The sequence below is a fragment of the Gorilla gorilla genome, chromosome 15 (genome assembly GCF_029281585.2).
Source record: "Gorilla gorilla gorilla isolate KB3781 chromosome 15, NHGRI_mGorGor1-v2.1_pri, whole genome shotgun sequence".
NCBI classification, from domain to species: Eukaryota; Metazoa; Chordata; class Mammalia; order Primates; family Hominidae; genus Gorilla; species Gorilla gorilla.
The window spans coordinates 109,736,402-109,752,801 of record NC_073239.2 but is presented as its reverse complement, the minus strand read 5'-3'; the positions used below and the strand labels follow the sequence as shown (position 1 = coordinate 109,752,801).

The 16,400-nt window shown below is 39.1% G+C and overlaps 1 protein-coding gene across 4 annotated transcripts in view; it reads right to left on the bottom strand.

The window, feature by feature from the left end:
* The window catches only part of GOLGA5 (golgin A5), a 45,635-nt gene that overhangs the window by 26,346 nt on the left and 2,889 nt on the right, over nucleotides 1-16,400 (bottom strand). For 2 of the 4 annotated variants that reach the window (XM_019010191.4, XM_055361273.2), the window contains exons 2-6: nucleotides 15,729-16,302; nucleotides 6,634-6,861; nucleotides 4,092-4,311; nucleotides 3,225-3,348; nucleotides 1,847-2,050 (exon numbers count right to left, since the gene is read on the bottom strand). In XM_019010191.4, coding sequence (XP_018865736.4) covers nucleotides 1,847-2,050; nucleotides 3,225-3,348; nucleotides 4,092-4,311; nucleotides 6,634-6,861; nucleotides 15,729-16,272 — 1,320 coding nt within the window. In that variant the 5' untranslated portion in view covers nucleotides 16,273-16,302. The remainder of the gene's footprint in view (nucleotides 1-1,846; nucleotides 2,051-3,224; nucleotides 3,349-4,091; nucleotides 4,312-6,633; nucleotides 6,862-15,728; nucleotides 16,303-16,400) is intronic. The other 2 variants (XM_055361272.2, XM_055361274.2) reach the window with 1 other exon arrangement.

Here is a 16,400-nt window from a genome sequence, read left to right as displayed (position 1 = left end):
CATCTCTGAAGACGTTATGTTCCAGCAGTATGGAACTAGCTACAGTCCCTTAAATATGCCATGTTCTCTCTGGCCCCCTTGCTCTGGCACAGGTTGTTCTCTCGGAAATCTCTTCCCTATCATGAGTCTTCCTATTCATCTTTCAAGTTTCTCTTTATACCACATCTCCCCAGTCCAGTGATCTTTGACAGCCTCAGGCAAGTTTTAAGGGATTCTTCTCTCAAGCTCCCATTGTACTGCATTAATAACTTTATTACATCAATTATCTGTTTCTTTCCACTAAGATGAATGTTTTCTTAAAGGAAGAGGACACATCTTTTGAGTTTTGTATCCTCTGTGCCTAGTGAGTAGTTAGGTGCTCAATAAGTAACTTTTCAATGAATTAACAAATTAGGGTGATACAAAAAAGTACTTAGAAGAGTTTGAGGAGGAGATCAATATGATACTTCATGGAAGTAGCATTAAAAAAAGGTATTCATAGCCATTAGAAGTTTGAGACTAAAGAAAAAAGGTAAAGTCAAAAATGACCCTGAGGTTTCAAGCTTTACTGCCACATGGCAGTAACGTTGACCAAAACAGAAGAATGAGGGAGAATTTGGTCTGGGAGCTGAACACTCCATGCCTGCACAGCAGGCAGCTGGGCACTGAGGTCAGGAGGTCAGGCTTGGAAACATGCTTGAAGTCATATGCAGGCGGCTATTAGAAGCAGAGGCAGCATACAGCAATGCAAGGTAAGAAAGGACAATGAAAGAGGGTTCAGGACAGAGCTTAGGAGGACTCTGACTCTTTGGAGATTGGGAAGAGGGCCCAAGAGAGACAGAAACAGCAGGAGAAGAGGACAAAATGAGAGCCAAGGAGATGTGAATAGCATAGAAGGCAGGAGTTCCAAGAAAGTGGGAGGGTTAACAGAGCCAAATGTTCTACCAAAATACAAGGTATGGAGACTAAGAAAAGGACAGAGAATATTTATTTAGGTCATCAAATACTTTTGAGAAGAAATTTCAGCCATGTAGTAGGAAAAGAAGGAGATAAGAGTTAACAAGTTCTACAGAAATGAAGACAGCACGTACACAACAATTCTGGTAAGCATGACACTGAAACAAAGGAAGATAGGGAAATAGTGCAAAGTGGTCACAAAGCTAAAAGAGACTGTTTTTCTCTTAGGCAGGAGTCCGAGATCTAGTCTTCATTTTTCCACTAAATAACCATGTGCTCTTGAGTAAGCTGAGCCAGAAGGCAGCAGCAGCAGAGAGGCACACACAGGAAGGAAGGGCATAGATCTATGGAGAAAGGGCTTACACATGAGATGGGAGATGGAATCAATGCACAGGCAGGAAAATGATCCTAGAAAAAAATGAAAGGACATGTTTTCCCTCTGAGGGACAAAGGAAAGAGAATTCAAAAACGACATTAGATGACTGTAGTCTTTCTTAGTAAAGTAGAGGGTAAGGTCACCTTAGATCTGAAGGAGGGGAAAACAAGCTGGGTGAGGCAATTCTGAGAACTGGATGAGTCCTAAAGCAGCTGCTGCAAAAATTCAATAGGAGATCAACAAGGAAGAATAAACAGCTGCTCAACAACAAGCATTAACATCATCACAGTGAGTAAGGTGACAAGTTGAAGACCTGAACTAGGCATGGCAGAATGAATTTTTTTTTTAAAAGAAGTGGTAGGAACAAGAAACACTGCATCCTTTAATAAAATTTCTAAAGTAGAGTAAGGCACCTAAAGCTAGCCAATCAGACGAACATGAACAAAGCACCTCACACAGTATCTACACAGTCTCAAAGTGCCTTTCAGTTAACTTGCACATCTTAACATCCAAAAGTGTACATTTCATGCTTACTTGGAGTATTCTAGTAGCTTTTTGCTTGTAGTCAATTAATTCCTGCTTAGAGGACTCCAAGTTCAACTTATACAGCTTGACTTGCTGCTGCAGTTCATCAACCCTCTTCTTCTCATCTGAGTATTTTCTTTCTGCCAGTGTAATTGCTTCTGCTAAATTCTGACGTTCCATTTCCACTTTATTAAGGCGTGCAGCAAACTCGCTCTGTGACAAATTTTTATATCATAATTATGATATCATTTAGCTTTGAAACATATTTTACAACCATCCATTCAGATATCTTATGGGATTTATTAGCTCAGCCAAACAACATAGTAGGGATGGGAAAAAAATTCTTAATTTGTTAGGAGCTAAAGTATAGGAAATGTAAAGTTGTAACTCCCAAACATGGCAATGCATTAAAATCAACTAGGAAGTTTGTTAAAAATATAGCCATCCAAGGCCTTTCCCAAGCTTACTAAACTGGCATTTTCAAGATGGGCCTGGGAATCTGTTTTTTAAGAAATTTCCCAGGTGAACCTGGTCACTTGGATACTAGGTCTTGTCTGATACTAGCTGATCAACTGTTTCCAATTTAATAAGTAAATAAATAAGTGTAAATTACACCATATTTTAAAGAACCAGTATTCAAAAAATAATGTAAAATATCTCATTAATAACTTTTAATATTGACTACATGTTGAAATGATTAATACTTTGGATATATTATGTTAAAATTAAGAGACACACACTACCTGATATTTACTTTCAGGACTGAACTACTTTCACCTGTTGAAAAGCTAGCCCAGACCAGTGGTTTGCAACCCTGACTGCTCATTCGATACACCTGTGAACCTTCTAAAACCAAAGTGTCAATACCTAGGCCCTACCTCATACAATGGAATGTGACTGCACATGGAGCTCAGGCAGCACAAGGTATCACACAGGTGATTCCCACGTGTAGACAGGGCTGGGACTGAACTAAATGCAAATATTCATCTAAGAGTAAAACTCTTTACATATTACATACAATTTTCTCCTGAAATAAATGAGCCAGATTAATCTGGAATCAGAAAAAGCTTAAATTAATAAAAAACAAATACGATCCCCCAACCATTAGCATTTAATCAAATAATGACAATGATTGTTGCAAAAATTAAGTAAAAGATGTATATCTCTAATGCACATTAACTATTTTAATTGTCTCTCAACACATAAAATTAAATACATTTAGCAAGGATCAAGCTAAATTTTCAAATATCTGATTTTTGTCACAGAAACAGAATTTTCTGAAATGCACTGCAGAATTATATTAAAGAGTTAATGTGCTATGAAACAGCATAAAGTCATTTTTTCCGTGTCCAAGTAACAATAGGAATCTGCTGTCTCTCATTCTAACCTGCATCTGTTTATAGCTCTCCTGCTCTCTCTTCAGAGTGGCATCCGCTTCATGCAGTCTCTCCTGAAGAGTCTGCAGAGCTTGATTCTGCAGGCTGTTACCTTCACTTTGATCCTGTATTATTCTAAAGGAAAATGCACCATGTGAAATAACTCATGTCCACAGTGTACAAGTGATAAGGCAGAATAATTTTTAGAGCATCAGCTTTAGTCAAGCACAAAAAAGATAATTTGACTGAAATATTCTTAGATAAATCTTTCCTTTCTAATGGAACATAATCTACGTTTTTAGGCATCCAAATATTAAGTACATACCGTATAATGAAAGATTAATGACACAACAAATGCTTTTAAATTCAGAATTTGCTAACAATGCATCTCAAGGTTCAAACAATGAATCCATTTTATGTTGTTGTTGTTGTTGTTGTTGAGATGGAGTTTTGCTCTTTTTGCCCAGGCTGGAGTGCAATGGCACAATCTCGGCTCACTGCAACCTCCACCTCCTGGGTTCAAGTGATTCTGCTGCCTCGCCTCCTGAGTAGCTGGGATTACAGGCATGTGCCACCACCCCCGGCTAATTTTTTTTCTGTATTTTTAGTAGAGACGGGGTTTCTCCATGTTGGTCAGGCTGGTCTCAAACTCCCAACCTCAGGTGATCCACCTGCCTCAGCTTCCCAAAGTGCTAGGATTACAGGCTTGAGCCACCACGCCCAGCCAATGAATCCATTTTAATCATACACATTTCTAACACTACCAAAAGAAATATTCCCTCTTGTAAATTTCCAAGAAAGCTAAGTTTCATAAGAGGATACACTACAATGTTTACCATTACTTGCTCATTTTTTTCATTATTCATAGAATCACCTACCGTGATTTTTCACTCTGTAAGGCTTCTAATGCTTCTGTGCGAGTACTCAGTAGCTGGTCAGCTTCCTGGAGTCTCACTTTCAGTACAGCCAGCTGGGAATCCTTTGCAGCCACAGCTTCAGTCAGGTCATCTACTTGGGCTCGGAGTCCTCGAGTCATTCGATCACTCTTTGAATGGTCAGCATTCCACTTTTCAACTCTTGCTCTTGCTTTGTTTAATTCTATAAAAAAATTTAAATTTCTCTATACAAGCAAAACCAAACACATTTTTCTCAGAGCACGTACAGTTTCTACTTTGAGTGCCTTTAGTACTTTCCTTATTGACAAAATTGGGAGCTTACACGTCTTCAATTTTCTTTGCCCGAATGGGTCATCCACTTTTCAAGGGCAATATTCACAGCTAGATTATAGTTAATAGATTAGAAAGGGGCATGAAGCTAGCTGCTCTTCTACAATGCTGTTTCTATATGATAAAGCATCTGGGAGCCGAAACTAGTATTAATAGATAGCAGAGTATATTTTGTAAAGTTCTGCTAGTGACAGGGGAAGGAATGCAAATCCAAATCAAAGGTACACCCTAGTAAGAACAAAACAAAACCTAAACACAGAAAAGAATCTATTGCTTTCAATTACTGTTGCAAAAAGATGTTATTCTTTTGACCTAGGAAATCAATGCAAAAAGAGCAAAGTAGTGCTCTATTTCAGAATACAATGGCATTTCCATACCCTCACATACCATATGTAATTGCAGTTAGCCACCACAACATTTTTTAAATACTGAATCAAACTTTATAGGGTCTCAAAGCTTTTTTTTTTTTTTTTTCAGTGAGACACACCTTTCTTAAAGAAAAAAAAAAAAACCCAACAACATGAGACAGAGCCTCACTCTGTTGCCCCGGCTGGAGTGCAGTGGCATGATCATGGCCCATGACTCACTGCAACCTCCAACTCCTGGGCTCAAGCAATCCTCCCACCTCAGTCTCCAAAGTAGCTCAGACTACAAGTGTACACCACCACACTCAGCTAATTTAAAACAAAAAAAAAATTGTTTTTTGTAGCCCAGGAGTCTCACTCTGTTGCCCATGCTGTTATTGAACTCCTGGCTTCAGCAATTTTCCAATCTCAGCCTTCCAAAGCCCTGGGATTACAGGCGTGAGTCACCGTGCCTGGCCAAACAGCTCTATTTCTATGTCTAAATTAGTCTGGGTAAAGTAAAGCTTTTTCTAAAGTCAGCCTGACTAGTGAGTACTTTGTTTTTGTTTTGTTGTTGTTGAGACGAGTCTCGCTCTGTAGCTCAGGCTGGAATGCAGTGGCACGATCTCGGCTCACTGCAACCTCCACCTCCTGGGTCCTGGGTCTGGGTTCAGGCAATTCTCCTCTCTCAGCCTCCTGAGTAGCTGGAATAACAGGCACGCGCCACCATGCCCAGCTAATTTTTTTGTATTTTTAGTAGAGACAGGTTTCACCATGTTGGCCAGACTGGTCTTGAACTCCTGACCTTGTGATCCGCCCGCCTTGGCCTCCCAAAGTGTTGGGATTACAGGCGTGAGCCACCACGCCTAGCCTAGTGAGTCTTCAACTATCTTCCCTTTCCTCTCTTCTAGACTCTATCCACGGCTTGGCAAAACTTTTCCCACCATCCCCTCACTCCTTTCTAATTAGCCCCAGGAACCAAGGCAGCAATTTGGTCACTCTTGTTTTCTTCTCAGCCACACTTACAATAACATTCACATCTTCCTCAGTCACTACCTCCATAATGAGATTATTTCCTTCTCGATTACCTATTTCTGAGGAACTTGAGGTTTTCTACTCCAGGGCCACCTCACTGCACAATTCCCAAGGGCACTGAACTGAATTCCATGTACATTTTATGTGCCCTAGAGCAGCAATACTGCAACTCTATTAGTGCCTACTACTTTGTTTAATGGAACAGCTTCCCTTGAAAGTTCAGAATAAATGAATGAACTAGACTACTACTAGTTTGTTCCTCTCAGTTCTTCAATTTCATGGTTCTTAAAGGATGACCAAAGAAGCGAATACTCTTATGTTTTGGGTTGGTGGGAGGATGACTGGTCCCATTTCCAAATCTGGGCAGTTTTTCTATGAAAATATCATTTTACAAGTCGCATCTAATTTCTCACAGTTTAAATGTAAATATTTCTAACAGTTTAAAGTTTTTAAGTTTATTATTTTATTTTTATTTATTTATTTTTGAGACAGAGTCTTGCTCTGTTGCCCAGACTAGAGTGCAGTAGCGCAATCTCGGTTCACTGCAACCTCCACCTCCCTGGTTCAAGCAACCTCAGCCTCCTGAGTGGCTGGGATTACAGGTGCCTGCGACCACGCCCGACTAATTTTTTTGTATTTTTAGTAGACACAGGGTTTCACCATGTTGGCCAGACTGGTCTTGAACTCCTGACCTCAGGCAATGCGCCCGCCTCGGCCTCCCAAAGTGCTGGGATTACAGGCACGAGCCACTGCGTCCGGCCTTAAGTTTATTTTTAAAAGTTAAATTCCTAATCCTGAACAATTTAAGCCTCTACCTTCTTGAGTCTCTTTGGATCTTTGGAGTAACGAGGCCATTTCTTGATTTAAAGACTGAACTTCATTCCTCAGCAGCTGATTCTCCAGTCGAAGGTTAGACAGTTCATGTGATTTGCCATCATCATTAGGTGTTGGGGTGTGGTCAGGGCAGGCAGCATTTGATGACACATTTTCCTTTGAAGATTCCTCTTGACCTTCATGGCTAGAATCTGAGTTATTGGCAGCTTCTGTAAAAAAAAGAATACGTTTTTGTTACATTGGCGTGTTCATCACATATGCGTTAACAACTTGCTTTGGTAGGATGCTCAAGTTGACTGCTACAGCTAAAACACCATAAAAAGTAAACAAATTCTCAGCTAGGCGCGGTGTCTCATGCCTGTAATCCCAGCACTTTGGGAGGCCGAGGCAGGCAGATCACTTGAGGTCAGGAGTTTGAGACCAGCCTGACCAACACGGTGAAACCCCATCTCTACCAAAAATACAAAAATTAGCCAGGTGTGGTGGCACACACCTGTAGTGCCAGCTACTCAGGAGGCTGAGGCAGGAGAATCACTTGAGCCTGGGAGGCCAAAGGTGTTGCAGTGAGCCAAGATTGCACCACTGCACTCCAGCCTGGGCAACAGAGCGAGACTCCATCTCAAAAAAATAAATAAATAAATAAACAAATTTTCAATAGTCTTCCCTCTGATTAAATTTCATTCTCATAAATGGGGCATATGGACCTCTAAGGATTCTCAAGTCTGGATACACTGAATCAATGACAACAGACAGTACAACACCGTTCTGGGGAGAACATCAGAGATCATTTGAGTGGTTGGGTTCAGGTAAAATGGGTTTGGATTTCCTTTTGTCTCCAAAATGCTTTTGGGAAAAAAAACCAGGAGAAGTCTCAAATACTGAAAAATTGGGAAGGCACAATAGAGTAGCTGCAGGTTTCAAGGCAAGAAGAGTAATAACAGGTCACTACAAGGTTTTTTTTTTTTTTTTTTAATCAAACTGGAATCTAACATGTCTTACCCAAAGAGACAGAGACACATTAATTCAGATTAATCTTGTTTTTGTTACTAAATATAATGCAAGTATACTTTTAAATTACTCTAAAAATTATGTGATGAAAATGAACTATATATCTAAATAATAAAACTGACTAAAACAATCAGTATATGGGTAAAAGACTTGATACTTTATAAGGTTATATAAACAAATATCAATAATCAAATGAAAAAGTTCTGAACATCTTTAGTCATCAAGGAAATGCAAATTAAAATCACAATGAGAACCAACAGACACCCCCTAGAATGGCTAAAATTAAAAACACCAAATGTTGGTGACACTGCAGAGCAACTAGACCTCTCACTGCTGGTGGGACTATAAAATGGTACAATCACTGGGGGAAAAGGTTTTACAATTTCTTATGAAATTAAACATGCAGCTACCGTTTCACCCAGCAATTCCACTCCTAGGTATTTATTCAAGAGAAATGAAAACATGTGCCCACAAAAAAGCAAGTACAAAAATGTTTATAGCAGTTTTATTCACAATAATCCAAAACTGGAAACAAACCCAATGTCCATAAAAGAGAACAGATAAACTGTGGTACAGCCATATAATAGAGTACTACATAATAAAACAGAATAAAAAAAGAACAGTAACATGGATGAATCTCACTAACAGTTCAGTAAAAGAAGCCAGATTAGAAAGTATATATACTATATGATTCAATTTATATGAAGTTTTAGAACAAACAAAACTAAGGAGAGAAAAATCAGAGCACTGGGTGCTTTCAGGGACGGGGTGAGGAGATTAACTGGAAAGGAACATGAGGAACTTTCTGGGGCAAAGGAAATCTATAACACGGTAAAGGTGTGGGTTACACAGGTATTGCCATTCGTCATATAGCTAAGATTTGTGTGCATCTTAATATATGTACATTTTACCTAAAAGAAAAAATAACCACAAAAAGCTAATAATCAAGTGGGGTAGGGAATGGGCACCTAAGACCTGACTTAAAAATGGGAGTGTTGGCAGGGCGTGGTGGCTCACGCCCGTAATCCCAGCACTTTGGGAGGTTGAGGCAGGTGGATCACAAGGTCAGGAGTTTGAGACCAGCCTGGCCAACATAGTGAAACCCTGTTTCTACTAAAAATACAAAAAATTAGCTGGGCATGGTGGCGGGTGCCTGTAATCTCAGCTACTTGGGAGGCTGAGGCAGGAGAATCGCTTGAACCTGGGAGGCAGAGGTTGCAATGAGCTGAGACTGCACCACTGCACTCCAGCCTGGGCGAAAGGTGAGACCTTGTCTCAAAAAAAAAAAAAAAAAAAAGAAAGAAATTATTACATTTTTAAGGTGATAATGGTGTGAACATTTGCTTTTAGAGTATTTTTAGAGTAAGAAAATGAAATGTTTATAGAAAAAATGATATAAGATCTGTGATTTGCTTCAAATTAATTGTGCGGAGGGTGCAGGTGAAGAAAGCGATGGGAAATGGGAGGGTATAAATGAAACATGAATGGCCATGAGTGATTATTGTAGTTGGATAATAGGAGGTCATTACTTTCTATTTTGGTATGTTTGAAATTTCTAAAATAAAGATTTTAAAAAGAAATGAAGTAGGCCAGGCATGGTGGCTCACGCCTGTAATCCCAGCACTTTGGGAGGCCGAGGAGAAAGGACTGCCTGAGTCCAGGAGTTGGAGACCAGCCCGGGCAATACAGTGAGAACTCGTCTCTACAAAAAATTTTTAAATAATATAAAAAATAAAATATTAAAATTCGAAAAATAAATTAAGTATATATCCAAATGTGGGATGATATCTAAGGCAGTATTCTGAAGGAAATTTATAGCCTTGGTTACATTAAAGATGAAAGGCAGGAAGGAAGAAAACTAATTAGTTGTATATCCATCTTAAAAACTATAAAAACAGCAGAACAAACCCAAAGAAAGCAAAAATTAACAAAAGAGGAAATAAACATACTAGAGAGGATCGGCATAACCAAAAGTGGTTCCCTGGGACAGATATAAACAACATTAGGCCATCAAATTTTAAAATGTACACGATACTGAAATCTATCAATTGCACAATACTTATTGTGCAATTTATTGCATGTGAATTATACTTCATTAAAGCTGTTTTAAAAAGCAGGCATTTAATGCAGTGCCAGAAACAGGGTAAGGATTCAATATACGCCAGATACTGATATTCTTCACACAGTATGCATGATCAAGCATTGGTTTTTGCAGGGTTGGTATGAATAACTAATGTTTGGTTGCGTTGAAAGTTTCAGCTGTGACCCCTACATTATTTTCCTGAAATTAAATAAGTATAACCCCTCAAAATGTGTATGACATTGACAAATTCTTGGGGAAAAAAATGTAACTTACCAAAAACAGATTCAAGAAGAAATGAAAAGCCGACTGAATCAATAGTTAAAACCTTTCAGTAAGAATACCCCAGGTCCTGATGGTTTTAGCACAGAGTTCTAGCAAACGTTCAGGAAATAAATAATCTCAGTCTTACACCAATTAATTAACACAACAGAAAAAGAAGGAACACTTTCCAATTCATTTGATAAGCCTAATATAACTGTAATACTAAAACCTAACAATATCGCAGGCCGATTTCGCTTATAGAATAAATGCAAAAGGTTAGGTGTGGTGGCTCATGCCTGTAATCCTAGCACTTTGGGAGGCCAACACAGGAGGATCGCTTCAGCTCAGGAGTTCAAGACTAGCCTGGCAATATAGTGAGACCTTGTCTCTACAAAAAATGAACAAAATTACCTACGCATGGCGGTGTGTGCCTGCAGTCTCAGTTACTATTGAGGCTGAGGTGGGAGGATTGCTTGAGCCTGGGAGATTGAGGCTGCAGTGAGCTGAGATCCCACCACTGCACTCCAACCTGGGCGACAGAGTGAGATCCTGTCTCAAAATAATAATAATAATAATAATAAATAAAAATTAAATTAACTAAATAAATGCAAAAATCCTAAAGGGAATATTAGCAAACTGAAAGTTAAGTTTGGTTTTATATTTAAAAGTATCAATTGGAGCTGGAGCTAGGTGCAGTGGTGTGCACCTGTATCCCAGTGAGTTGGGAGGCTGAAGTGGGAGGATTACTTGAGCCAGGAGTTTGGGGCTGCAGTGCACTATGATCATACATGTGAATAGCCACTACATTCCAGCCTGGGTAACACACCAAGACCCCATCTCTATTAAAAATAAATAAGTTGATTTATTAAAAATAAATAAATTGATTTATTAAAAATAAATAAATTGATTAAAAATAAATAAATTGATTGATTAAAAATAAATTGATTGATTAAAAATAAATAAATTGATTGATTAAAAATAAATAAATTGATTTGTATACTATATTAATATTAAAGAAGAAAAACTATATTATTATCTCCAAGGGTAGAGGAAAAAACATTGCTAAAATTCAACATGATAAAACCTCAAACTAGACATTTATGGGAACTTCCTTAACCAAATAAAAAAACTATGAAAAACCTAATGTAAAATCATACCTAGTGAAACAAAGTATTCCCTCTAAGACAAAGAACAAGATACAAAACTGGTTGTTGAGTCCTAGCCAATGAAGAAAAGGATTTTTTAAAAGATAAAAGGGCTAAGAAGAAACAAACTGTCATTATACACAGATAATTGTGTTGTTGAAAATCTAAATTTATGTCCAGAAAAACATGAAGATTAAGAGCTATCTAGATTGCTATGTATGTACACACAAAAAAACAACAAAAAATACACCAGCAATAACAAAGCAAAACATTTTAAGGAATACCACATATAATTGTTTCAAAAAATATAAACTACTTAGGAATAAATCTAACATAAAGTATATAAGATCTTTATGGAGAAAACAATAAAATTTTAATGAAAGACACTACAAAATATGTTGAAATTATACCCCATTGGTGGATAAGAAAACTCAATATAGCAAAAGTGCTGACTCTCACCAAACTGTCTATATAGAAGCAATTAATTCCCAATAAAAAGACCAACAGAGTTTCTGTGAAACTTGATAAGCAAATCCTAAAATGCATACGGGAGTGGAAAAGTCCATGAATAGCCAAAACATTTCTGAAGAAAGACCACAAGGTAGAAGAAGCTACCCTATCAGTTATCAAGACACATAAAACTACATTAATTAAAACAGGGCGGCACTGGCACAAGGATACACAAATAAACCAATAAAACAGAATTAAGTGGCCACAAACACACTAATGAATACTTGATATATAAGACAGGTGGTACTGCAAATTGGTAGGGACAAGAGACTCTGTTCAATAAATGATGCTAGAATAGCTGATTTCCCTACGGCAAAAAAAAAAAAAAAAAGGGAATTGAATGCCTATCGCACACTATAGAAGACAATACAGAAAAATATCTTTATGATCTCAGTGTAAGGAAAGATTTTCCAAGACACAAAAAACACAAGCCACATGCCATCTACATTAAGAACTTCTATTCATTGAGATACCATAGACAGAAGGGAGGGGAAAAACCAAGGTAAAACTGGAGGAGGAAAAGAATTTAGAATTTAGAATATATAAAGAATGTCTATGAATCAAGAAGAAAAAAGACAAATAATCTAACAGAAAAAAATTGATAAAAAAGACTTGAGTAGACACTTCCAGAAAATGAAAGTTGAATAGTCAAATATCTGAAAAGATCTTCAACCACACTAGTAATGAAGGAAATAATATCAACGACAAATCTGATCAGCAACAAGTAAAAAGTCAAATTGAAAATAAAAAATGTTGGTGAAAATGTGGAGCAAAAGAAGTTCTTAACCATAGCTGGTTAGAGTATAAATTGGCACAACCTCCGCAGAAAGCCACTTTGGCATTACTAGTGTAGCTGAACATTGTTAAACCCTACAGCTCGGCAATCCCATTTCTACACACTTCTAGGCATCTCAGGACATTGGTTCTCAACTGGGATGATTTTGCCCTGCAAGGGACATTTGGCAATTTGTGGAGACATTCTTGGTTGTCACAATTGGGGGTGCTACTACCACCTAATGGGTTAAGAGGCCAGAGATGCTGCTAAACATCCTACAAAGAACAGGAGGGCTTCCCACACTATTGAATTAATTTGGCCCAAAACACCAAGTCTCAAGGTTGAGAGGTCCTACCCAAGAGAAACAATTTTTATAACTCCTGTGTATTATAACCAGTTCTAATTCATTTCCCTGACAACGAGGTTCCCTTTAGGTCCATTCTTTCTAATTAAATGCAAGCTGCTTTCTTTAAAAGTACAAAAATAAGCTATGTCAACTCTTGACTTAAAGATCTCTACTAGCATCACACTGGCTATGGCAGCCACTTTCAGCTTTTATTGGCTAAGAACCACCTACAGAACAACAACAACAAAATCAGATGCCCTGGCTCCATCCCCAGAAAATAATGATTCAGGAAGCCTGGGAAGGCACTCAATAATTCATTTTTAAATTAACAACACACAAGCGATTCTAAAGCCTGTTGTTCAGGAATCAATCTTTAACAATGATCTATAGAAGTAATGGGTTTAATTGCATAAACAGTATGACACAACGGCCTTCACAAACAGGTCCCAACTTTGTTTGCTAGCTACATCTTCTTCATCACCCTCCAACTCACTCAGTGTTTCCAACTTTGTTACAATGTTTTCTACTCTACTAGCCTCTTAGAGTCTGTTCTCTCTGCATGGAATGCTGTTCATTCTTTAAGACCCAGCTAAAAATACAGACCCTCTGTGAATCCTTTCTGAATACCTTAGGCAATTAGTTACTTCCTCCTTCATACTTCCACAACACTTTTACCATACTTAATTGCTACATTTACTAGACCACAAGTAAATTATCTGTTTACATGTCTAGCTCACCCACTGGACACTTCCATATCCTTGCACCTAGTAGGTTCTTTGTGTAATTAATTGAAAGATAGCTGAGAAGAAATTTTGGAATATGTGAACATATTAATCAACTGCTACTGCCTGATCCTATTTTCACAACCCAAAACGTCTTCTTCTATACAAGTTTTTGTCTTGAAAATACAAGAAAGATTTTATTCGCTAACAGCCAAGACAATGAAAGAAGCTATAACATCCAAGAACATGACAAACTCCCATCAATAATCAACTCTATAAAGAATCCCTGGCCCGGTGTGGTGGCTTACGCCTGTAATCTCAGCACTTTGGGAGGCCAAGGTGGGCAAATCACTTGAGGTCCGGAGTTCAAGACCAGCCTGGCCAACATGATGAAACCCTATCTCTACCAAAAAATACAAAAATTAGCCAAGGGTGGTGGTGCACACCTATAGTCCCAGCTACTCGGGAGGCTGAAATGGGAGAATCGCTTGAACCCAGGAGGTGGAGGTTGCAGTGAGCTAAGATCACGTCACTGCACTCCAGCCTGGGCGACAAAGCGAGACTCCGTCTCACAAAAAAACAAATAAATAAAAAAATAAAAACATTAAAAAAGGCCAGGCACAGTGGCTCACGCCTGTAATCCCAGCACTTTGGGAGGCCGAGGCAGGCGGATCACAAGGTCAGGAGATCAAGAGCCTCCTGGCTAACAGTGAAACCCTGTCTCTACTAAAGATACAAAAAAAAAAAAAAAAAAAAAAAAATTAGCCAGGCGTGATGGCAGGCGCCTATAGTCTCAGCTACTTGGGAGGCTGAGGCAGGAGAATGGCATGAACCCAGGAGGTGGAGCTTGCAGTGAGCCAAGATCAGGCCACTGCACTCCAGCCTGGGTGACAGAGTGAGACTCCGTCTCAAAAAAAAAAAAAAAAAAAAAAAAAATCCCTGTGGCCAGGCCACGGTAGCTCATGCCCATGATCCCAACGCTGTGGGAGGCCAAAGTAGGAGGATCACTTGAGCTCAAGACCAGCCAGAGCAACACAGTGAGACACTGTCTCTATTAAAAATAATTTTTTAAAATTAGCTGGGCACAGTGGTGTGCACCTATAGTTCCAGCTACTCAGGAGGCTGAGGCAGGAGGATCGCTTGAGCCTGGGGAGGTCGAAGGTAGTGCGAGCTGTGATAGCATCACGGCACTTAAGCCTGGGCGATAGAGCAAGACCCTGTCTCAAAACAACAAAAGAATCCCTGCAAGAACCTACTATGAAGTTTTTTGCCTTTTTTCTATTTTTATCTTTGGAGACAGCGTCTCATTCTACCGCCCAGGCTGGAGTGTAGTGGTACAATCTCGGCTCACTGCAACCTCGACCTCCTGAGCTCAAGCAATTCTCCCGCCTCAGCCTCCCAAGTAGCTGAGACTACAGGCATGCACCACTATGCCTGGCTAATTTTTGTATTTTTTGTAGAGACAAAGTTTTGCTATGTTGTTTAGGCTGGTCTCGAACTCCTGGGCACGAGTGCTCTGCCTGCCTCAGCGTTCCAAAGTGCTCGGATTACAGGCGTAAGCCACCACGCCCAGCCTATAGCTATTTTAAAACAGTTAGTAGGTACTTGAATTAGCCACATTTACCACGTTAATCTCATTTCACAAGAAAGAAGGTGTACTTGTAGAGGTAATCTCAGAGGGAATTAAACAATTGAAAACAAGAGTTCTAAGCTCTTGCTTCACTACTAGGTCAATGCCTTCAACTCTTCAACTTGGATCAAAGTTCAGTCTCTCAGCTTTATTTGTGGAGCATGTGGGGGGAAAAACACACAAAAAACACAACCCAGAAAATACGTGAAGTACAGCCTCCTGTCATTTTTATAATCCTAGTAACAAAAAGATATCAACTGGGATAGTCCCCGATGCAAACTGACACGTTTTCTTTCAGATTTCAAAATTTTCTTTTTTCAATCTTAAAATGTCTTACAGAATCAAATTTGAAATACTTTGTTAGATGCTGAGTGGGTAAAGTTGCCCTCCAGACAACATGAAGTCCCTGCTACAACTGTCTATTGACTAATAGTAGTCAATGATGTCTCCCTTGTTTACACCACACATTTGCAGAGAGTCTGCCCTTACACCAGTGGAGACAGATTCCATAACAGTAGATGAGAAACACCATCGGATCATATGATGACACATTCAATTTGCTTAACTCTAAAAGAAATAGAGGACTGATTAACTACCGTGGGTTTGGCTCCCAAAAGAATTTTCTTCAATGGTTTTGATGGTGGTTACACTGGGGTTCACAGAACTGACACTTGATGTCTGAGAGCTCTGAAAGACAGGTGTCTTGCCTTTTTCCTTTTTGATTTCCACCCTCCCGGTAGGCTCCTTCTGTGAACTATTAAGAAAATCAAACAGCAGCTCATCATCAGGTTCTGACTTTTTTCTTCGCACAAAATGGGATGAAGGCCTAGGAACAGATGCATTTTCAACAGGATGAGAGGCCTCTACTGGTGTCCGAGATCCTACTTTCACATTTGCAGTGCCAGCTAAGATGGTGGCTTTTTGATTTCGAATGTTATCAGCTGCTGATGAAATATACGTAGATTTAGGTAAAGTCTGATATGTCAAATCTGTATTTTGCTGGTGAAGTTCAGTATAGTCAGTATTTTTGCTATATATGTTGCTGGCGTTGTCTTTCCTACTGAGAGCTGTTGCAGCCCCTTGATCAACTCGGTTTAAAAGATCTTCTGCCTTTCCAGCAAGATCAACAAACCAAGACATGATGGCAGCAGGATAATCCTATTGGCAAACCTGTAAAAACGACATAAAATGATCCGTGTGGCATAGTGGCAGAGTATGATAAATGGTTAAGACCAGACTCTGGAGTCAGGCAGTCCCGGGTTGAAATC